At 39.8% G+C, this 25,243-nt stretch overlaps 1 protein-coding gene across 6 annotated transcripts in view; it reads right to left on the reverse strand.

The window, feature by feature from the left end:
* Positions 1-25,243, reverse strand: part of PTPRZ1 (protein tyrosine phosphatase receptor type Z1) — a 182,646-nt gene that overhangs the window by 23,249 nt on the left and 134,154 nt on the right. For all 6 annotated transcript variants that reach the window (XM_075208948.1, XM_075208953.1, XM_075208952.1 and 3 more), the window contains 5 exons: positions 16,376-16,458; positions 14,993-15,127; positions 13,220-13,354; positions 12,057-12,220; positions 6,685-6,820 (listed from right to left, as the gene is read on the reverse strand). In XM_075208948.1, the coding sequence (XP_075065049.1) occupies positions 6,685-6,820; positions 12,057-12,220; positions 13,220-13,354; positions 14,993-15,127; positions 16,376-16,458 (653 nt within the window). The remainder of the gene's footprint in view (positions 1-6,684; positions 6,821-12,056; positions 12,221-13,219; positions 13,355-14,992; positions 15,128-16,375; positions 16,459-25,243) is intronic.

Genomic DNA, 25,243 nt, shown 5'->3' on the forward strand with positions numbered 1-25,243 from the left:
GGGGGGAAACAGCTGATGTCCATGGGATGAAAAGTCCATCGTCATGCCTGGTCAGAAGACCAAAAAATGCACCTCTTCGGTCTGGAGTTATTTTTATCCAAATCCAGACATCGAATGTATGGTCATATGTAGCTTATGTAAACCTCAAATAAGCAGGGGTAAGGATCTTGCCCACCTAGGAACATCCTCCCTTATACGTCACCTGAATAACCTTCATAGTTCAGTGGTTAGTTCAGGAACTGGGGCTAGGACCCTCATCGGTAAAGGGACACCTAAATCCCGTGGTACAGTTGGATACACACCAGCAACACCCTCCTCGTCAACTTCCTCCACAATCTCCATCAGATTCAGTCCTGCAGCCCAAGTCAGCAGCCAGACTGAGTCCTCCTCAATACGGGATTCATCCGAGGAATCCTGCAGCGGTACGCCTACTACTGCCACTGCTGCTGTTGCTGCTGTTAGTCGGTCATCTTCCCAGAGGGGAAGTCGTAAGACCACTAAGTCTTTCACAAATCAATTGACCGTCCAACAGTCGTTTGCCATGACCACAAAATACGATAGTAGTCACCCTATTGCAAAGCGTATAACTGCGGCTGTAACTGCAATGTTGGTGTTAGACGTGCGCCCGGTGTCCGCCATCAGTGGAGTGGGATTTAGAGGGTTGATGGAGGTATTGTGTCCCCGGTACCAAATCCCGTCGAGATTCCCCTTCACTAGGCAGGTGATACCAAAAATGTACAGAGAAGTACGATCAAGTGTCCTCAGTGCTCTAAAAAATGCGGTTGTACCCACTGTCCACTTAACCACGGACATGTGGACAAGTGGTTCTGGGAAAACGAAGGACTATATGACTGACAGCCCACTGGGTAGATGCATCCCCTTCCGCAGCAACAGCAACAGCTGCATCAGTAGCAGCATCTACAAAATGGCTGCTCGTGCAAAGGCAGGCAACATTGTGTATTACAGGCTTTAATAAGAGGCACAACGCTGACAACATATTAGAGAAACTGAGGGAAATTATCTCCCAGTGGCTTACCCCACTTAGACTCTCATGGGGATTTGTGGTGTCAGACAATGCCAGTAACATTGTGCGGGCATTAAATATGGGCAATTTCCAGCACGTCCCATGTTTTGCCCACACCATTAGTTTGGTGGTGTAGCATTACCTCAAGAGTGACAGGGGTGTGCAGGAGATGCTTGCGGTGGCGCGCAAAATTGCTGGACACTTTTGGCATTCAGCCAGTGCCTACCGCAGACTAGAGGCACATCAAAAAAGCATGAACCTGCCCTGCCATCACCTCAAACAAGAGGTTGTGACGCGCTGGAACTCCACCCTCTATATGCTGCAGAGGATGGAGGAGCAGCAAAAGGCCATTCAGGCCTACACAGCCACCTACGACATAGGCAAAGGAGTGGGGATGCGCCTGAGTCAAGCGCAGTGGAGACTGATTTCCGTGTTGTGCAAGGTTCTGCAGCCATTTGAACTTGCCACACGAGAAGTCAGTTCCGACACTGCCAGCTTGAGTCAGGTCATTCCCCTGATCAGGCTGTTGCAGAAGCAGCTGGAGAAAGTGAGGGAGGAGCTGGTAAGCCATTGCGATTACACCAAGCATGTAGCTCTTGTGGATGTAGCCCTTCGTACGCTTTGCCAGGATCCGAGGGTGGTCACTCTTTTAAAGTCAGAGGAATACATTCTGGCCACCGTGCTCGATCCTCGGTTTAAAGCATATGTTGTGTCTCTGTTTCCGGCGGACACAAGTCTACAGCGGTGCAAAGACCTGCTGGTCAGGAGATTGTCCTCTGAAGAGGACCGTGACATGCCAACAGCTCCACCCTCATTTTCTTCCACATCTATGGCTGCGAGGAAAAAGCTCAGTTTTCCTAAAAGAGCCGCTGGCGGGGATGCTGATAACATCTGGTCCGGACTGAAGGACCTGCCAACCATTGCAGACATGTCTACTCTCGCTGCATTGGATGCTGTCACAATAGAAAAAATTGTGGATGATTACTTTGCTGACACCATCCAAGTAGACATGTCAGACAGTCCATATTGTTACTGGCTGGAAAAAAAGGCAGTTTGGAAGCCCCTGTACAAACTGGCTCTATTTTACCTGAGTTGTCCCCCCTCCAGTGTGTACTCGGAAAGAGTTTTTAGTGCAGCGGGGAACCTGGTCAGTGAGCGGCGAAGGAGGTTGCTTCCTCATAACGTTGAAAAAATGATGTTTATAAAAATGAATAATCAATTCCTCAATGAAGTACAGCACTGCCCTCCAGATAGTACAGAGGGACCTGTGGTTGTGGAGTCCAGCGGGGACGAATTGATAATGTGTGATGAGGAGGAAGTACACACTGTAGGGGGAGAGGAATCAGAGGTTGAGGATGAGGATGACATCTTGCCTCAGTAGAGCCTGTTTAGTCTGTACAGGGAGAGATGAATAGCTTTTTTGGTGTGGGGGCCCAAACAAACCAATCATTTCAGCCAAAGTTGTTTGGTAGGCCCTGTCGCTGAAATGATTGGTTTGTTAAAGTGTGCATGTCCTATTTCAACAACATAAGGGTGGGTGTGAGGGCCCAAGGACAATTCCATCTTGGAACTTTTTTTTTTGCATTATATGACCAATCAACAGTCGTTTGACATATTCAAAAAGTAAAACCAAATTTAAACAAATTCAAGAAATTAAACCAAAAGTAAAATGCCCTGTCATAATTTAAAACAAGAGGTATTGACGTGCTCTAAAACTACTGTATTGTTGTTTATATTTTATAAACACTACACTTGAAAGCTTGAGTCTTTCAATGAAAAAGTAACTGTCCATTGCACGAATATTTGCAACAGGGACAGTTTTAGGGTTAAGAAAGTCAACTAATAACACTTCGCTGCTGTCTGTCTTTATAAACACTACACTTGGAAGTTGGAGGAGGTATTGTGGCCCCGCCACCAAATTTACTACCGGGGCCACTCCACTGTGCAGTCCATATTTAGGTGTATCAGATATTAAACAACGGTGACAGTTGATGCCCAATTTTTTAATTATATTGTTGGCGCTGTAAAAAATTGTGTTCCGGGCACACCACACTACGCAGTCCATACCCTTTTTTGGTGGAATTCCGACCCGTGGAGGGTTTTTTAATTATATTGTGGCCTCGGTACCAAATTGTGTACCGGGGCCACCACACTACGCAGTCAAGAAAGATAGATGCGTATCATAGATAAAGTACATTCAGTGTTGTGGGGCAAATTGACAAATATTCAAAATGCACTGACATTATCAAAAACAAGAGGTTTTCATACGCTGAAACTCCAACATCTATATGATGGAGAGGATGGAGGAGCAGCCGTATGTGCAGTGTAATGCAGACCTGTTGAAGGTTTTTTATATATTTTATTGTGGTGGCCAGTGGCCAGTCCTCTACGCAGTCCAGATACTATTTTTGGGTGTAATTCAGACCTGTTGAAGGTTTCCGATATATTATATTGTGGTGGCCAGTGGCCAGTCCTCTACGCAGTCCAGATACTATTTTTGGGTGTAATTCAGACCTGTTGAAGGTTTTATATATATTTTTTATTGTGGTGCCCAGTGCCCACTACTCTATACAGTCCAGATACTATTTTTGGGTGTAATGCAGAACTGTTGAAGGTTTTCTATATATTTTATTGTGGTGCCCAGTGCCCACTACTCTACGCAGTCCAGATACTATTTTTGGGTGTAATGCAGACCTGTTGAAGCTTTTCTATATATTTTATTGTGGTGCCCAGTGCCCACTACTCTACGCAGTCCAGATACTATTTTTGGGTGTAATTCAGACCTGTTGAAGGTTTTCTATATATTATATTGTGGTGGCCAGTGCCCACTACTCTACGCAGTCCAGATACTATTTTTGGGTGTAATGCAGACCTGTTGAAGGTTATCTATATATTTTATTGTGGTGCCCAGTGCCCACTACTCTACGCAGTCCAGATACTACTTTTGGGTGTAATTCAGACCTGTTGAAGGTTTTCTATATATTTTATTGTGGTGCCCAGTGCCCACTACTCTACGCAGTCCAGATACTATTTTTGGGTGTAATTCAGACCTGTTGAAGGTTTTCTATATATTATATTGTGGTGGCCAGTGGCCAGTCCTCTACGCAGTCCAGATACTATTTTTGGGTGTAATTCAGACCTGTTGAAGGTTTTCTATATATTTTTTATTGTGGTGCCCAGTGCCCACTACTCTACGCAGTCCAGATACTATTTTTGGGTGTAATGCAGACCTGTTGAAGGTTTTCTATATATTTTATTGTGGTGCCCAGTGCCCACTACTCTATGCAGTCCAGATACTACTTTTGGGTGTAATTCAGACCTGTTGAAGGTTTTCTGTATATTTTATTGTGGTGCCCAGTGCCCACTACTCTACGCAGTCCAGATACTATTTTTGGGTGTAATTCAGACCTGTTGAAGGTTTTCTATATATTATATTGTGGTGGCCAGTGGCCAGTCCTCTACGCAGTCCAGATACTATTTTTGGGTGTAATGCAGACCTGTTGAAGGTTTTCTATATATTTTTTATTGTGGTGCCCAGTGCCCACTACTCTACGCAGTCCAGATACTATTTTTGGGTGTAATGCAGACCTGTTGAAGGTTTTCTATATATTTTTTATTGTGGTGCCCAGTGCCCACTACTCTACGCAGTCCAGATACTACTTTTGGGTGTAATTCAGACCTGTTGAAGGTTTTCTATATATTTTATTGTGGTGCCCAGTGCCCACTACTCTACACAGTCCAGATACTATTTTTGGGTGTAATTCAGACCTGTTGAAGGTTTTCTATATATTATATTGTGGTGGCCAGTGGCCAGTCCTCTACGCAGTCCAGATACTATTTTTCGGTGTAATGCAGACCTGTTGAAGGTTTTCTATATATTTTGTATTGTGGTGCCCAGTGCCCACTACTCTACGCAGTCCAGATACTATTTTTGGGTGTAATTCAGACCTGTTGAAGGTTTTCTATAAATTATATTGTGGTGGCCAGTGGCCAGTCCTCTACGGAGTCCAGATACTATTTTTGGGTGTAATGCAGACCTGTTGAAGGTTTTCTATATATTATATTGTGGTGGCCAGTGGCCAGTGCTCTACGCAGTCCAGATACTATTTTTGGGTGTAATTCAGACCTGTTGAAGGTTTTCTATATATTTTTTATTGTGGTGCCCAGTGCCCACTACTCTACGCAGTCCAGATACTGTTTTTGGGTGTAATTCAGACCTGTTGAAGGTTTTCTTTATATTATATTGTGGTGGCCAGTGGCCAGTCCTCTACGCAGTCCAGATACTATTTTTGGGTGTAATTCAGACCTGTTGAAGGTTTTCTATATATTATATTGTGGTGGCCAGTGGCCAGTCCTCTACGCAGTCCAGATACTATTTTTGGGTGTAATTCAGATCAGTTGATGGGTTTTTAATTATATTGTGGGGAACACTCCTCTACGCAGTCCAGAAAGATACCTCGTTGCAACGTTTTGTACTAAAAAAAAAAAAAATATTGTGAGGTGTTAGGTGTTCAGAATAGCCTTTAAATTAGTGGAAATTATTGTTATTGAATGTTATTGAGGTTAATAATAGCGTGGGAGTGAAAATAAGTCCAAAAACTTGATTTTTACACTTTTTAGTTTTTTTTCAACAAAAATCCGAATCCAAAACCTTAAATCCGAACCAAAACCTTTCGGCAGGTGTTTTGCGAAACAAATCTGAACCCAAAACATCGAGAAAATCCGGATCCAAAACACAAAACATGGGACCTCAAAAGTCGCCGGTGCACATCCCTACTCGTAACCTTACAATCTATGGGACAATGGAAGTTTGAAACACAAGGGCATGTGCTACATAATATTGCACAAGGGACTAGCTAGAATGCAAAGGTAAAAGTACTGAGTGGGCTGTGTGTGTAGCAATGTTGGTCAGATGGTTGTTGTCTTGTGTTAGCTGTGTAGAGGGTGGTAATAGGGGAGATTAAGATGGTGGTTGAGGAATATCATAAGCTTGTCTGAAGAAGTGGGTTTTTAGAGAACGCTTGAAGGCATCAGAAAAAGATTTCACTTCCACGTTCTTTTCACTCCGTCTGTGCAACCATCTGTCAGCATACAGTATGCTCCAACACTGTATAGGAAGGAAGGGGTCTGTAGAAATCCCTCTACGCTCTCTGGTGGTTATTTTCATAGGAAAGAGCTGCTCGCACAATCCTCAGAACTATGGAAACAGCCGTTTCCGAATGAATTATTTTTAAAAAAAGTTTAACAAATAGGCATCAAATTTGTGTTGCATTTGTCTCTATTGTCTCAGTCATTGATATGCCTTATTTGAGATTCAATAGCGCTATTGTTTTTCATAAGACCCATGCTAATTGTTTGAGACAGCTGTGACAAAGAATTTTTTTTATGTCATTCTCACATCGACGTAAAAAATAGTTATTATGCATTATAGAATTCACTGATAATGATTATTATAATTCTAGTTTTTATTTTGGTGAAGTATTTCCTCATATATTTTTATATGACCAATTGTATTAATTGATATAGATAATAATGGGTTAATGCAGCTTATTTATAGAAATAAATGTTGGGAGATATGCTATTGGCCCAGCAACTGCAGGAGTTTAGTCCATCTCATACATGACAAAAGATCCAAATTGTATTCTGTGACAGGCTGTTACCTCTGTTTGAACCAAATAATTCCTTTGAGTACGAATGTGTTTTAGGAAGCCAAATATGTTTACTGTCCCTTCTTGTTGTATTTGCTGTAGCATACTGTCCAGGACAATATATGTTCCAGTTCTTCCCACACCCGCACTGCAAAAAGAACACAGAAATAAATGAAACATGTTCCAAAACTCTGCATAAGTACAAATGTACTGGTCTTATAGAGTCTACTTTAAATCTGAAAATTACAATGGTAAAAATTAGTGATGGTGGCTATCAGTAATACTTCACAAAATCCCATTCAGGGTTCAAGTGATCCTTTTAGCAATCTTCTGTACACCTCTCAGTTGGGAAAGAACATGTGATACACAAAAGTACTAATGGTCTCATTGGTGGTTCCTCCACTTTCTCTATGCTTTAGTGTTAAAAATGTTTGCACTAGCCCCAACGCTCACCAGAGTACTTTTGTTTTGTTTGGTATGTGCAAATACCAGGCTACTTGTGTTTGATGCCATTGTACCCCATTGTGTCTACATCCTACTGTGGAGTTTAGATGGTGTCTGTTATTTATAAGATGGTTCACAGAATGTACAATTGGAATTTTGAGAAAGTCACTATGCAAAAATCTCTTACTATTTGCTTTGCGTGTCATATTGTGCAAAACTGGAAAGCCATCATGATTAATTTATACACCCAACAGTTCAGGTAAAAAAAAACAAAACAGTCCTCATATCTGACAGGTAAAGGGAGTGAAGCTTACCATTTTGGGGTATGGCTATGACTAAATTCGAGTACATTGGATTTGCATTTGGTAGACTGCACCTGAAAGTTGGGAGGTATGCACAGGTACTCATCTTGCAATGTACCAAAACAGGGGTAGTCACAGTAACAGACGCCCAACACATATCTGACAGGCTTAATGTTATAAAATTTTCTGGCTAATATTTTGGTTGCTTTTTGAGGCAAGGGTAGTTGTATTAAAAGGAGATTATATTGATAAAAAGTCTTCCTTTACCAGAACTGCTAGATTCAATGTCCCAATTTATATCTGGGTAGTGTGACAAAGGGAGTGCCACAGGTCTCTAAGAGAAAAGGTAGGTATTTAGCTGACAGTTTGCAGGGCAAGGTTGCAGACAGGATTACACATTTGTACAGCAGTGCACCTAGCTTAAAGCTATACAGGTGGAGGACATATGTGCGCCAAAGTAAATATACAGTGTATGATTTAACTTACATATTTTGAGCTGGTTTGGATGCATTTTTCTTTAGCAGCTAAACATCACAAAAGTGTGCATTATTCAAGACAAAAACTGTTGTGTTTGTCATTTGCCAGTTGTTAGTGTCACAAGTGATGTTAGAAGGGAGATCTCTAAGGTCAGCCAAAGTGCCACTGATCCCAAGATCCTAAACATGCAATCTCTATTATTTATATAATGCTAGTGGGGAAATCTTTAAAAACTCTCTTCCAGGATATGCCAAACTATGGGACCAAGATTTAGACAGTTCAGACACTGACCAGATCTGGCCCAAGATTTCCAGTATACCCAGGTAAGTTCTTCAAGCCTATCAATACTGGAAACACAGTTCAGGCTCCTTTCTAGATGGTAAATATGCCCTTCTCAATTGTCTAAGATACGACCTGGGGTCCTGGGTTTTTGCTGGAGGTGCGGCTTAGGTGTTGCGATGCTTCTAAACATTTGGTGTAACTGTCCTAGACTGCCTCATTCTGGCTCAAGTTAATGGAGCATTCAGCAAAAAACCTGGATTGCCCTGTACCTTTGTATTTCCTACTTTCCCCACTTTCTTGTTCTATGGAGCACTGTGGCAATTTACAAATCAACAATAATAATCATCATGTTGGCACAAGTTGGAATTCGGTGTTAAGCCGTTTTGGTAAACAAGCTGATTGTCAGTAGAATGCCGGCTCTGTAAATAATCAGGTAATAGTAAATTACAAAAATAAAACAGGTTCAGGTAGCGGAAGCTAAGCAAACATTATACTCAAGTAAAGGCTTCAGTCAGGCAGTGTCTATAGGCCCTTCTGAGGTAGTAGTGTCCATATTGGATGAAGGCAAGTTTAAAGGTAAGGTTAAAAACAAGGCTTTAAGTGAAGTAGTGACCTCTGGTGGCTAGAAGTGACACTGTCAGAAACTATTCCTGATAACATGATGGGTGCTTCGGGAAGGGTATTCAGATAGTCAATGCCCAATAAATGAACATCAGCTGTGCTGCATGTATATTAGAGTTGTGTCCCCTTTTCCACCAGGGCCCTCAGGGCAACCCTATTGAGTATTAGTGTATAAAAGCCCAAGAGAAAAGAGGACAGCATGCTGTCTAGTTGCAGCCTATAAAAGTTTAGGGAGCAATGCCATAAAAATATTGATTCTACATCTCAACTAATCAATGAAAGAGGCAGAAAGGACCATTACACCACCTTCTACTCAAGCTTTACCACTAACAAGAAAATATTGAAGAGGGATAAACAGCAGAAACATTTTGGATTTGTCCCTCCACTCCAGGAGCAGAACCTTGTGCCATAATAATAATACTTTGTACAACAGAAGGCACATTTTAGCTCGCAGCTTACTATTACCGTAATAACGGTAATACTTTTAATGCTGCGGGAAAATCAAACAATTGAATATGTCCCTAAGTATCTAGTGACACCACCACTCTGGGGAGTATTCAATTTACCGCAAGTTATTTTTTAACACTGTGTTAAATCATTTTAATGCGTTTTTTCTTTCTTCATTTTGGAGCACGTTAACCCACTATTCAATTCAATTTTTAATGCACCATTTTTTTGCTCAAATGGTCCTATTGCGCTCAAGTAGAAGATCTATTGAAAGTATAGGGTGTGCGAGAGGCAGCCGCGTTAAAAGCTATTCAATTGTTTTTTAACTCGGTGCGTTAAACAGGCCAGTATGCTGTTTTATCTCGCACCTCTTTGGGGTGTGCTAAAAAGTAAAAACCTAAGAAAACTATTTGAAATCATGTAATAATAATAATAAAAAAAAAAGATAAACTATGTTTATCAGTAATGCATGACATGAAAAAGTTCATTTTATTTTAAAAAAAGAATGAACCCCCCCCCATAAAAATAAAAAAAAACACAAAAACCACTAATTAATTATGTTTATGTATGTTTTTTTTACTAATATGTATGTACTAATGTTTTTTGACATGGTATAGATGATACTATAGTAAAAAATAGTAAAATAAAAAAATATGCTAAAAGAAAAGTACTGTAGTAGATATTATAAAATAGAAAGGTTGTGTAATGCAATCTAATGTATGCAAATGTATGCCAATCCTTTTTTTTTATACATTCCCCTAAAAATTCGCAAGCAGCAATTATTAATGCACAGGGGCAGTGTTACCTGTTTTTCAATTGAATTGCAGAATTTTTTTACGCGGGGTTAGCTAAAAACGGTCGCACCAGCGGGTCAAAACACATGCGGGGAATTTTTTTTTTTTTAACCCAGCAGAAAAATTTTTTTTTGCGCTCAATTGAATTCCCCCCCTATGTGTCCAAAATTTTCAAGTATCACTTGTTCAGCCTATCATGAAGCCAGATTGGTCCGGACCAAAGTGTGACACTATCACCTAGTTGAGCCAGATAGCCAGCACTTTATCCAAAATGTTCACATCCAAATTCAGGAGAGAGATTTATTGATAAGAGGCACATTGTTCAATGGGTTTACCGGGTTTAGGGACAACAACTATTGTGCCATCATTTTGTTATTACCCTTTATTTATAAAGTTACAACATATGATATAACACTGTACATTGAAAATGAAAGATGGCCCTTCTCAAATGAGTTTACAATCTAAAAAGTGTGTGGATACATAAGGTAATGAAATAACAAATGTAGCTGTTGATAGGGGAGAGTGTGTGGCTACTGTGAATTAACAGCCACCAATATTAAAGCAGCCCTTGGTGACTGGAAATACTGTGCAGCTACCAGTGGTGAGCTATGGTTGGAATGAGGAGACAATGAGGAGGGAAGGTAGAGACATGAAAGGTAAATGATTATTGTGGAAAGTGTAAGACACAGAGCCAGGAGACTTGTTCCCCATGTCCACAAATGCTGTGGCAGCGGTTGCTGCTACCAAGGAGGCTGTGGAAATCACACAGAGGTACAGAGATGGCAACAGTAATGACAATTAAACTCTCTTAGTCCAACTGCTGAATTGAGATGTTAATCCAATAGATCTTCAAAATGTACATGTCCTTGGTGTACTGAATTAGTCTACACGAAAAATGAGGAGCATTTCCATTCATGTCCCCATGCTTAAATACGTTGTGTTACTTTGATAAGATGAGTTTTTTGGTGGACTAATCAATGTCAAGGTGTACACACACTTCAAAGCCATCCACTGGATTGAGAGTCTATGTAAAGTTGCTTAGCTTCAGTTAGCTTTCACTCCAGCTTTCTTTTTATGACCCTACTGTTTCCAATAACTGGTCCACGTCACTGCCTTAAGAGCATCCTGTCCCCAGTTAAAGCCACATTCACCATTACCTGGAGAATGAAAACTCAACAAAAATATGGTATGGTCTGAGATCCCTCTGGGCAAAACGTGACATGACTTTACCTTAGGTAAGCATTCTGCCAAGTCAATACAGTATAGTGATCAGTGGAAGAATGACAAGAAAGGGTTTTCAGGTAAGGATGGTTCCATCTTGAAAATCCAGTGACCCCAAATACTTTGGCCCAACTATCTGGGAATTCCTACAGCCATCATGGAGCAGACAATGCGCAGTGCATTATGTATTTTAATACATCACATGTTAATTTTCAATCAGCAATGAATGTTTGGGGGTGTTTTAAAGAACGCGAATAGTAAAGACCTACATAAAGAGCAAGAGCTGACACACATGCTTTTGTAGTAGAGATGAATGTGCGAATACGGCACAAATAGACTTGCATTATATTCAGAGGAAAAACATGTTTGCTGTCACAATGGCATTTGTTTCCTTTATAGATTCGGCCTGAAAAGATTCTGACAACCACACTTATTTCTTTGTAACTCAAGTAAGGTATAAAAATATAATAATGCCATAAGTGTTTTAATTTTTCTGCAGATATAGAAATATATGACAATTTGACTTTTGCCTTTTACTGCAAAGTTTCTATGAGTAGTTTAAGGATGCATTGCATTTTACATGATGTGTCAGACAATCATATAGCTTTCACATATATAAATGTATTGTGTATGTGGGTTGCCATACAGCGAAAAGGTCATCCATCCTCTGTAATTGAAAAATAAGCCACCAATTGTGAATGCTGCATAGACATACTTATGCAACTTATGACGCAGGATTTGAGGTTACATGGTAATGAAATACACCCAACCAGGTACAATACATAATATAAAATACCTGCAATGCACTACAACAGGTCCATTGGCTGCACATTTTGCAGCGGAAGCCTTTCTCACAAATGTAAGAACCGGAAGAGAATATTCAGGAACACCCATATCAGGCCATTGCGTATAGTGGTACTGAGTTACCACACGCTCATTCACTCTCCCTTTCTGGGAGCCCTGGGAAAAAAAGAAACACATATGAGAGTTGCAGAATTCTATACCCACTACTACTTTATAGACCAGTTATACTACATATTAAGTACAGGGTTCCAGGTATGGACCATACTGTGTGATAACAGCACACGGTCAGCTAGCAATTGGCACAAAGCTGAAAAAAAACAATGCATAATAATATAAATAATGGCACTGTTACTAATGCTTCAGTTTCTGTGTCTTGAATTCCGTCACTATACACGTCTGACACACTGCTATGTGGTCCCAAAACCTGACTCAGAGAAGGGATACAAATTAGGAAAAGTAGTTTATGGTTCTCACCTCGCTGTGTGCTCTCTGTTGTGAGAAGAGTGGGACTTTTCTGAAATAAGTTACCTAAACCATGCTATGATGATATTAAAGCAGAATGATAACTGCCCATACCTCTTCCTCAACAAAAACTTAGGTACTTTTAGAGTTGACTTTCTGGTATGAAAGACACTCAATCACTTTATAAACAATTCTAAAAACAGATTTTGAATGTTTTGGGGGCCTTTTGTAAACTAGTGCTTAGTCCCCCCCCTTCCCCCTGAAGGACTTTTAAATAGCATGTAATTATTGGCTACATTTCCTTTTTGTAATTTCCTAAAGCATCTACAGATCTATTCAGTATGCCCGTTCTCAAACTCCCCCACAACATAAACCTCATTTGGTATTTGGATTAAATATATAGACATGTAACTTCTTAGAGAGAATAACTGTAACTTTAAAGCTAAAGCAGATAGGTGCTGAGGGTGAGGGTGTAACCGGTAAAAATACTAAAAACTGGTTAATTCATGGGGGAGCAGATTATAAATTGTTATATGAAGATTTGGAAAAGTAAGTTCTATACAAAACATATTTATAGTATGAACAGAAACCTCTCACATGAAACCATAGCCTGATGTGCTCTGTTTGACATGTATGCCTATAGCCCCTAGGTACAGTATACTTTGAATGAAAGTATGTAGCAATATTGCAAACCTTCTTCATCTTGGTGTTCTGAAGGGTAAAGATTCGCACAGTGTAATAGGCCAGGACGTGTGTGCTTTTCTGAGTAACCAAAAATGTGTCATATTCTTCACTGCCATCAGTTGGCCAGTACTGATCACATTTTCTCTGTAAATCACCAAAGAAGTATAGTTACTAAACTTTAAACATGAATAACACAAACATTTCAGCAAAACATTTATCCTTTACACCAAAGTCAATATATTATTGTATTGCATTATAGTGTATTGTATATGGAAATAGATAAACCTCCACCTCAAAGTTATACACTAATCATTAGGGGAAATGTGTTCTTTTATACATATTCTATATAGATTTAATATAATATTTATTTCACTTTAAATCTAGCAGTCTGTCAATTATATTGGAAATAAGGATTTCTGTAATCAAAGCACTTAGTTTAAAAGGCCTATACAAGGTGAGACTGTGTTAAAGAAACTAAAAGCTGAATGTGTGCAATTGCTTGTTAGTTCTTAGTTACTAATGCTCAAAGGGCATAAGGAGGCTCATTTAGAAGTGGATGCATTTCTGGATTTTTAGAGTATGATACGCATCTTTGTACACCAAAAGTGAGTACGCACATGTCTGTACTAAGATTTTTGCATATCTGCGATGGGCAGGCATTCAGTAGGGCGTGTCTGCGTTTAGACAGATATGTAGCATGGTGGCGTAGTGGTTAGCACTTCTGTCTTACAGCACTGGGGTCATGAGTTCAGTTCCCGAATATGGCCTTATCTGTGAGGAGTTTGTATGTTTGCGTGGGTTTCCTCCGGGTGCCCCGGTTTCCTCCCACACTCCAAAAACATACTGGTAGGTTAATTGACTGCTAACAAATTGACCCTAGTCTATGTCTGTCTGTCTGTGTGTGTGTTAGAGAATTTAGACTGTAAGCCACAATGGGGCAGGGACTGATGTGAGTGAGTTCTCTGCGGAACTAGTGGCGCTATATAACTAAATGGTGATGATGATTATGTAGACGCAGATATGGCTTTAAGCAAATGTATGTCTTGCCAAGTAATGGATGGAGGGCTGATACAAATTTGCACAACAATGATGACAATGATTATCAAAAGTACTATGTAGCCGCTTCTCCAGCTGATACTACTGAAAACATTGGCATTGCTGCTATATTAGATCAATTAATTAAATGAATTAGCTATTAGTCTATTTGCATTACTAAATTTTATTTCCCTACAGAGTACTGCATGAAAGACAACTCCTATTTGATTTTTAAAGAGATACACAACGGATGTAGAGGTGTATTTATTTTACTTTTAAATAGTAATAGAGGCTTTTGCTATTATTAAGACATTATCCTCTTTTATGTATCTCACTGACCCCCATTTGTACACAATATAATAATGTACTGAAATGCATTAAAACCTGTTTTATTACATTATTAGGCTGTGTAGGGTAATGTCACCTGTAGTGAGTACTAAAACATACGCCTAATGCATACACCTGGAATAAGTGCTACTATTTTTGAGTTGTTTGCATTACAAAATGTGTCTGACTCTACATATGGGTGAAAATCTGTTTTTTCTTGCATGCGTCTTTTTCTACTTATGTCCCAATGCATATTTATATTATTACAACAAATGCTGGTATAGCAATTTACTTAAATATTTTAATGCAATGGCCAACAAATGGCCAACAGTCTTTGAATTCATAAATACATTTAATATACTGTTTTTACATTTAGAAAATCACTTTATATTTTACTACCAGTTAGCACACAGTACTTACCCTTCCTTTCTCAACCAGGTTAGTTATCATGACAATTACTTCTACATTGTGCTCCCATATCATTCTCCAGAAATCTTCTGCAGTCGACTTCAAAGGACCTTGTGCAGCAATATATGCTTTTGGCCTATTGTAACCCTTGAAAAAAAAAATCACATGCAATTAAGTCTCTTTCTATTTTCATGCCATTTCGTGACATTGACATCAAAGTTGTAAAACTGAGCTAAGTTGAGACTTATGGCTAGATTTACTAAACGGCGGGTTTGAAGAAGTGGAGATGTTGCCTATAGCAACCAATCAGATTCTAGCTTTCATTTTGTAGAATGCACTAAATAAATGACAGCTAGAATCTGATTGGTTGCTATAGGCAACATCTCCACTTTTTCAAACCCGCCGTTTAGTAAATATACCCCTTAGACATATTGAGATATTTCGATCACAATTCATGATTGAAAATGTTTTGTTTTTTCTTTTCACTAATCACCTTAGCACACACTAAGGGCTAGATTTACTGAGCTGTGGGTTTGAAAAAGTGGGGATGTTGCCTATAGCAACCAATCAGATTCTAGCTTTCATTTATTTAGTACTTTCTACAAAGTGACAGCTAGAATCTGATTGGTTGCTATAGGCAACATCCCCAGTTTTTCAAACCCACAGCTTAGTAAATCTAGCCCTAAATCTGCAACCAGGCATCGAAAGGCTCTTTCAGATATGTCAAAATGCAGTAATCTTGCAGTGAGCATTATATAAATGAATGTGTTCTGACAATCAATTAAACGTAAGATGGTGCAGAGAAGATTGTATGATACATAAAATTGTTGTCAGTGTTCCCTGTGTTAAGGGAATTTACACAACAGTGAAACTATGTTGCTGGGACATAGGGAAAATTCACTGTAAAAATAAAAAATAGTATTTTTGTAAAACAATACTTGTAGGTGAAAACATTGATCCTCATTTAAAGTTAGGAGCAAATCCAGGTAAAGAGCGAGAATTTGCACCGGATAAACCATGTTCCAGTTAAAAAAGTGATTTTTTTTTTCTTTTTTTACCATGCAGGGTAAATACTTGCTGCTTTTGCACAAATAATGGACAGCTTTATTTTTACATTGCAATTTAGACCTGACCTAGGACACCCCCCCCCCCCCCCCCCCTCACAACTCTGAACAAGTCTTTCCATTTTAAATTTGCCCCACACTGTGGCACAATATGGTTTTACCAGGGTTCAAAATGTTACCTTCTTCTTGGCTTTACTCCTGAATGAGACCCATCATGTCTAAACGATGTAATTGAAAATTCCAATGTCACGTAAATGGGATACATTACCATAACATTCTGATCAAACAAAACATAATTTTCCTGATTAGAAAAACAAAAATATTTACTTACATCAACATAGTTTGCATTAATGTAATCCGTTGCCTTGCCGTCCTTCTCTCCCAGTTGTGCAAGTTTAACTCTGCTGTGATCATCTGTAAGAAAATGATTGTAACTAAACACCAATTAGTAGAGCGGATCACTTAGAATTCATATTAGATTTTCATGTTAGAAACATAGCAAAAAAATCCCAGATGATTATCAAGCTCAACAATTCTAACCATATTTATTCAGACAAAAGTAAAATAAAGGCAACTGGTACTTTAATCTCACTCTGGGGAAAAATCCTTCATGTCTGATCCCATGCCTGTTATATCTATATATAGTAGTTACTTACCTGCCAAGTCAGAGAGTCTTACAGTGTAACGCATGGTTTGACACATTGGGGCCCATTTATTAAAAGGTCAAAACATTTGCTTTTTTAACCAGCAGTAGGGCTTGTTAGCACTACCATGAAACCTGTTCTGTTAACGCCTCATCATGGTAGTAACAGAACAAGACCATATAAAAAATACTTAAGTCTTAAGATAAAACACTTTGTAAATTATTGTTGCTTAGAAATGTTTATTTAGTTTTTAAAAGAGGTAAAATATGTTTTTTCATTTTATTTAAATGTTTTCACATTGTGGGCTTTCAATTTCAATGTGCATGCACAAGTTAGCATGCAGGATTATGCATATTCATTGTCATATACATGGTCTGGATACAGTGGTTATGGGCACTTTAGAGGCAAGAAGGGGTTGTTGTGGAGTTTCTAGATTTGGGGAGACCACAGGAGACGGGCATCCCCAGAGAGAGACGTAGGACCCCAGGCACTAGACACAAGGGCATTGCCATGGCTACTGCGCCCTGAACGTGGCAGAGGTGTTAGCGGAAGTGGATGCTAGCTCCTCTCCGCTCGACCAATCAGCATTTGGAAAACTAGTAATTTCAGCACCTGGGAATTTCTGGGAAACATGGATCCCCCCTTAAGTGGGGGAACTCACTTGTGCTGAGTGATTTTACCTTATAATAGCCTATTATTGCAGTTAGCAGATGACTGCACACAGGTCTATAGGTGTCATCTAACAATTAGATTTTTGGACATGCCTAAGAACAATTCCATCAATTTCAATGTGAGCCAAAGCATAGTGCTTGTTTTTGGGCAATATATGCAGCATTTTCGGGCAAATTGCTCAAATCTACTGCAATAATGTAGAACGTATGGCAAGCATGAGATGCCTTTCTTCATAGTCAACTAGCCTAATTTTTCGAGCCCTTTTCAAAACTTAAACCATCAATTTCCTTTATAAGATAGCCTACTTTGTAATTTCTATATTTCTTTCTACTAGACACGTGCCTCCATATACAAGATGTGGTCTAACCAGTGACTTATACAACAATATTTGTTCTCATCCCTTTCTTATCTATCATATGATTTTGCTGCTATTTACAGCAGATTTCTAGCACCGAATATTGCAGGGATGATTTTTGACAAAACAGTGCTCAATGCATGAGCCCCCAATGCTCTGTATAATAGGTTACCAGCCTTGAGCTGCATGTGAGAGCCAATGGTATGGGTGGCAACTATCACACCAGCTGGCCCAGCACCCATACATAAGGAACTTAGATGTGGATGTAATGTTATGGTTGCACTAAAGTCACTTCTATATGAGTAAAAGAACAAGAGTTGCAAAGCTATACCAGCCGCCACAGGTAGTTGTACCTTTACACAGCAAGACTTCAGCTGGAACCGATATAATATACTTATGAGAAAAAAAATAATATGCGAGTCTGAAACTTGGGGGTGCACAGAAAATTTGGGGTTGTGTGGTCACCCAAATTTAGGGACCTGCACTTCCGCTTGCTATCTAGTATTCCTAAAGCTTAAACCATGTCAAATTTCACTAGTTGTATCCCATTCAATGTACGTACAATGATCTACCACTATTGTTACATAATTGTTTCCCTGTCTATATAATTATCAACATTGAACTTCAGTTGCTCAGCTGCCATGAACATCTTGTCGTTTTGTATATAGTCTAACAAGAGTCTCACATAACTATTCTTTAGCTGTTGGAGTAACTAGTTCCTTACACAATTAAACTCTCAATCTGTAACTTCCTGCTTCTCGCCATTCCTCTCCTCACATCATGGTGATGCCCAGGGTCGGGCTGGCCCAGTAGGCTACCGGTAAAATCACAGGTAGGCCCCGCTACCTTATGGCCACACCCCCTTTTGGATGTGGGCGGAGCTTTACTGGAGGGCCGTTGTTCTCGCAGTCCTCTCCGGCGTCCCCGTTGCTGCAGATGACTGGCTGTCACTGACAGCCAGTCATCTTTCACATGCGATCGCAGCTGTGATCATGTGACCCGCCCACTCACCCTGTCAGCTGATGTTCCCGCACCGCTGAAGGGAGAAGAGCAGAGAGGCTGCAGCAATCAACTTTTGGGTAAGTATACTTTAACCAGTTGTATTATTGTTTGTGCTATCACTATATATACATATATATATAGTGTGTGTATATAATATATATATATATATATATATATATATATATATATATATATACATACACACACACACACTATATATATATATATCTAATATATAAATGTCTAGTGGCGTGTGTTAGTCTGTCTGTGTGTGTGTGTGTGTGTGTGTGTAAAAAATAAAACCAAGCTGCAGCGACACCTGCTGGGCGGAGTTATACACTGACCTACTAAATTCTTAGTGTGTGTGGAAAAAAAAATTCAGAAAGGGCTGAAATTTGGTATACTAAGATGTTTTTAATTTGTTAATTTAATTTGTTAATTGTTAAAAGTGTTTATAAAGATTTTTTAAAAAAATATATATATTTCTTGAAGGAGAAGTGACAGTTGGGAGTGGTTGGTGGTTGCCGGGGGTGACAGTGGGGAGTGGTTGGTGGTTGCCGGGGGTGACAGAGTGAGAGGAGTGTGATACTCAGGACCGCTGAGAGAGATCCCTGTGCCTGGATAGACATCTGGATAGATGTGGCGATGAAAATGAAGGATGAGGTGATGGAGAAGAATGATGAGGTGGTGACATGTGGACAAAACCACGTTAAAAAAGAGTGCTTACGTCGGGAAGTAACGCTCTTCCCCTGAGGAGGCCTGGGCTATGGCCCAAATGCATGACAAGAACCTTTTTAACACCTTAAGTAGCTTGATTTGACTAGAATGCATGAGTATCATGCACGGGTTAACTTGTATATATATATATATATATATATATATATATATATATATATATATATATATATTATATATTTATTTATATATTTACAGGGTTTTATGGGATGGGCGCAAATCAGGGGGGAAGTGGGACACACAAGGATACAAACATACGCACCTATTTGGACTGTAATGTGTCTCTAATCCTGGGTGTGTGTAATGATCAACAAAGCTAAATTAATATCAAAACCATTTTGAGATGGACATTTATGATAATTGATCTGCAAATCATTTATGTATTACAGTTTTTTTATCTTGATAACACTGGATTGCAATGTTATTAGTATTGGTTTTGATATTAATTTAGCTTTGTTGATCATTACACACACCCAGTATTAGAGACACATTACAGTCCAAATAGGTGCCTTTGTTTGTATCCTTGTGTGTCCCACTTCCCCCCTGATATGCGCCCATACCATAAAACCCTGTACATTTTCACTTTTTGGAGTACTGTCAGGACACTCTACCCCCTGGTAATAGTGGCAGCATCACCCTCTTCACCTTCTTTTTATTTTACCAGAAAGTACTAAGGTAGCGCTCATTGTAAAAAGTATATGTGATCTCCCTTTACATCAGTTTTCAATATATATATATATATATATATATATATATATATATATATAATGTGTGTGAATTGATAGGACTATTGCAGGCATAATATGAATCGGAGACACTTGCGTGGCATAACATTGGGGGCACTACCGTGTGGCATAACATTGGGGGCAATACCGTGTGGCGTAACATTGTGGGCGCTACCGTGTGGCATAGCATTGTTTTGGGGGCACTACTATGTGGCAAAGGGGGGCTGCCTATCTATACTAAACTATAGGGGGGCTGCCTATGCTAAACTATAGTGAGGGGAGGCTGCACAGAGAACACTATAGGGAGGGGGTGATGGGACCTTTAATGCTGAGTTGGTTTGGGTCTATAATTGAATGTGGGGCTGAGTGTGGGGGCTATCTATTAAATGTGAATATTAATTATTTAATGCTAGGAATGGTCGTGGGAAATGGATGTATTAAACGTAAATACTAATAATTTATTGCTGGGACTGTTTGGAGGGAGGGTAATAGGTTTATTCATCAAATGTGAGCACTATTACTTTAATGTTGAGGCTGGAGAGAGGCCTAATTATTAAATGTGGGTGCTGTGTATTGGCAGGGATGGTTGACGTTTCTAAATGTACCCATTATTTTTTCCAAATAGGGCAGGCCCTTAACATTCCAGGATCCAGACAAGCCGCAACTAAAGAAACCAGCAGCCACAGGTGGTAAAAGTCACAAGAACAGGTAGGACAGTCTGTCAAATGATCTGAGTCTAGTGCAGGCTTGGCTAACCTGTGGTTCTCCAGGTGTTGTTAAACTACAAGTCCCAGCATACCCTTCCAGCAATAAGCTGCTATATAATGGCAAAGCATGCTGGGGCTTGTAGTTTCACAACACCTGGAGTGCCACAGGTTAGCCAATCCTGGTCTAGTGGGACAATCCTGATTTTTGGTGACTGGTCTGCCCAATCTAAGGGGCAGGTCAAGACTGTGTATTCTTTATACACACACTGCATTCTTTATATACTGCACTAAGGTGCTAGCTGACCTTCGTGGACTGACCACTCCCCCTCTAGTGTCTGGCCCCGCCTCTATGATGGCTGACCACACCCCCTTTGGTGGGCCCCTAGTGTTGCATTCCCCGGTGGGCCCTTCATGCCCCAGTCCGACACTGGTGATGCCCCTGTAGCATGACGCTTTATCCACAGTAAAACAATCACAGGAGTGGACAAGTCACTGACTCCGACATGATCAACCTGCTCATCTCCTAAAATTATCTGTGCTGCTGTGAACATTCAGGTGAACTAATTACAGTTTATTCTATGACTAGGATATGGAAATGATAAAAAAGTAGTCATACGTATATGAACAGAAAGGCAGCTGATCACTGTGTAAGGTGTGACATGTTGATACCATTTTTCACATTCTGTAATTTTTGCACAATTTCTAACAAAAGTGTACATAGGAACAGTGCACTGTGTTAAGAAAATAATTTTCAAAAAAATTATAACTTCTATAAATTGTACTTTCCCACAAATTAATTCACATGACACTAGAATACAAATCTTAAAGCTTGAACAAATAATCAGTAAAAAGTCACTCAATACAACTAATATAGTAAATAGATATGAATTATTATTCATATAGTAGGAATTATTACAGTGGAATAAAGCAAAAGAAGCACAAGATATGTTGGCTAATCCTGTATTTTACAAACATTCATGTTGGTCACTAAATAAAATCCCTCATACATAGAAAACCATTTGTGAAAGACAGTTAGAATTGAAGAGCTGGGATAATTTAGTAACAGTTGAGGAACTAATTTATGATTCACCAAAATTTCACAAATTCAATAATTCCAATTTGATAATCTGGCCAATCACAGTCCATAAAATGTAAAGAGGTCAAATTAACAAGCGTCAACTAAGGTCACATGTCTATAGCCTTATTAAAAGGTGCTTACAGCACCTTGTACACTGGTTCTTGGACCATACCAGAGGAAAATGTCCCAGGATGCTGTCTGTGACTATTAGTAGCCCAGGCACATTGCATCAGCTACATAGCTGTGTAAGCAGTATTGTGGCATTCCCTGCCTGATTTATCTTTTTCCTTTATTAATTATTTTTTTTACACCATTTTGCACATTTAACATCATAACTACACCATACACCATAGCTTCAAACCAATACACACAAAACATTTTTGTCTACTTATTGGATTTTTTGCTGCAATTGAGAGCCAGTGCTTTCACAGTGCCTGGAAATGCTTACACAAACTATTCAGTCATTCAAGCAGTAAGAAAGGGATATACTGTATGTAAGAGAAAAACTGTGTCAGTCTGTTCACAACAACCTCATGTCAGTGGTAATGACCGTAATAATGAAGTTCAGGAAACTGTCACCAAAACTCTGTCCATCGAAATAGAAAATCTGCTAACACCAATAAAAACCCCAAAATAAAACATTTTGTTAGGAATCATAAAAAATTTTTGGAAAAATAGAATGGATTCCCCAACTTCTGTAAGGTATGGACAGGAAATGGTGAAACATTCCTGAATTGCCCTAAAATCATACTTGCCAACTCTCGGAAACAAGTGTCCGGGAGAGGGGGCGTGACTGGACGTGTCATTTTGGTCCCGCCCCCCGCGAAAACGTAATTTACGTCGCGGGGGGCAGGGCCAAAATGACGCGATTGGCCTCGTCCCGCCCCTCCCGCCCTCCAAAATGGCGTCAATCACCGAGAATCGCGTTATTCTCGGTGAAATCCAGGATGCGGGAGAAATGCCAACGAGCCCGGGAGCCCGGGAGACTGAACCGAATTTCGGGAGTCTCCCAGACATTCCGGGAGAGTTGGCAAGTATGCCTAAAATACTTCCCACTGATTGTGATCTGCTACAATATTGGCAGGAGAAGCTTGACCATGTACCATTGAAATGTTTTTCTGACCATGTTCTAGTTTCCTGTAAGTGCTGTTTGTGAAATTATAACCAAAAATCGTAGGCAGTTTTCACAAAAGAATACAGAGAAAATAACAATGGCTAACATCTAAATTTACCCCACTCCCTGTGTGCAAGAACAATAAGTGTGGTATGTAAAAACAAGACTGTATCATGATGATAGGTGTATCATTATACTGATACGGAACATAGAAATGGTTTAGCACAAGTAGAAACTAGATTTCATAAGACTTTAGACTGCAGCTACAAATGTTTTATTGTTATTGTTTAATTATTCAGCAGAATCCTCTTGAGATATGTTGAGAACACTTAACATATCTTGTTTACAATGCAGAAAAGTTTTACAGTGCACAATTCTCATTAGTGATATCACACACCTTGATGTGCACTGGTTTTCCACCAAATTGCATGGTTTGTTTGGCAAGATGACGCTGCTTGCAAAGGCTTATGGGAGGGATTGGGCAGAGTGATGACGTTAGTTGCAAAACTACAAACCTCACCTAGATTTGCAGACCCGTGTAACAACAAGATTTCATTTTGTGAAGATGAAATGAGATACAGGGGTGCAAATAGCACATGTTTATGGGTGTTTCTTGTTTTCTAAAAGGGTACACAACCACTGCCACTCCTCAAAAACACATTTTGAATATTGAGTGAATCAAATTGAGACATGAAATTATTTTTTAAACTGCATTCAGAAGTGTGTGTATAAACACTAGAGATGGACGGGCTCGGTTCCCCGAGATCTGAATCCTACCGAATTTAGGGTATCCGAGTACCAAGCCAAGCAGGCTCGGTACTCTCCCGCCAGTTCGGTTTCGAAATCGAGGCAAAACGTCATCGTGACGTATTCGTTTTTCTGAGCTCGGATCTCGCGAGATTTGAAAAGTATAAATACCAGCCTCCACAGCAATCCATCGCCATTTGACAGAGGGAGGAAGCAGGGTTAGGTCTCACTGGCTATATCAGCGCAGGGACAGTGAATGATTGTATTCAATACCATTGAAAGCTTAATACCAGTTGTTACAGCAGTAATAGGAGAAGAGAGGAGGGTTTTTGTTCAGTTTCTGGCACTCCAAGTGCTTTTGGGGTGTCCCCCATTCTTTTGCAGAAATTTATCTGGCTGTGAAAAAAGTACTATTTTGCAGCACTGTAAAAAAATATATTTAGCACTTCCATTTGCTTTTGGGGTGTCCCCCATTCTTTTGCAGAAATTTATCTGGCTGTGAAGAAAGTACTATTTTGCAGCACTGTAAAAACAATAAATTTAGCACTTTCATTTGCTTTTGGGGTGTCCCCCATTCTTTTGCAGAAATTTATCTGGCTGTCAAAAAAGTCCTATTTTGCAGCAGTGTCAAAACAATTTGTAGCTCTACAAGTTCTTTAGGCTCAGAATGGATTCAAAGCAGTCCACATATGAGCAGAATCAGCAACCAGGTTCTGTCAACAGTCCTGATGGTAGTGTTCCCAGTACGTCATCCGGAAAAGGCGATGTCAAAGTACACCGTCTTTTTAAATCAGGCAAAAAAACATACACCCCCAAAAAATATACCGTGTTGAAGCGAAAAAGAAGTGTAACTGAGGAAAAGTTAACTGCCAATAATTTTTTTTTTGCCAACATGCCATTATTATACACACGCAGTGGCAAAGAGAGAATGAGGCATTCGCCTTTCTCTATTAGTGGCAGATCCAAAAATGTTACCGAGCCTACAAGTGGTGCACAACTACTGTTACAGATCAAAGCCGAGCTGCAAGATAACAGTAAGGAATTAGAGGATAATGTTTGCTCTGAATCAGAAATGACACCAATCCCTGTGGAGAGTCCATCCAACAGTGAGATGTCTAATCGTGAGCATTTTGTTAGTGTACCCATGAAGAAGGGTCCTTTAAGCAGTTCTGCTGATGTGTGCCCGAGTGTAGCCGGTGATACACCAAGCGAGGATGACACTTTGTCTTTAGAAGAGGATGTGGGGGAGATTTGGGTATCCGACGATGAGGATGCAGTTGATTGTGTAAGTCCTGCAGCAGTGTGGCACCAGTGGCAGCAGTTCTGGCACGTGAGGTTCTGGCACCAATATGCACTTTCCAAAAATAAGCAGGGATGACGCAGGGGGCAGAGCACATCAGTTTAACATCTGGGCTGGTTT

Source organism: Mixophyes fleayi, chromosome 4, assembly GCF_038048845.1.
Source record: "Mixophyes fleayi isolate aMixFle1 chromosome 4, aMixFle1.hap1, whole genome shotgun sequence".
In the NCBI taxonomy this organism is placed as follows: domain Eukaryota; kingdom Metazoa; phylum Chordata; class Amphibia; order Anura; family Limnodynastidae; genus Mixophyes; species Mixophyes fleayi.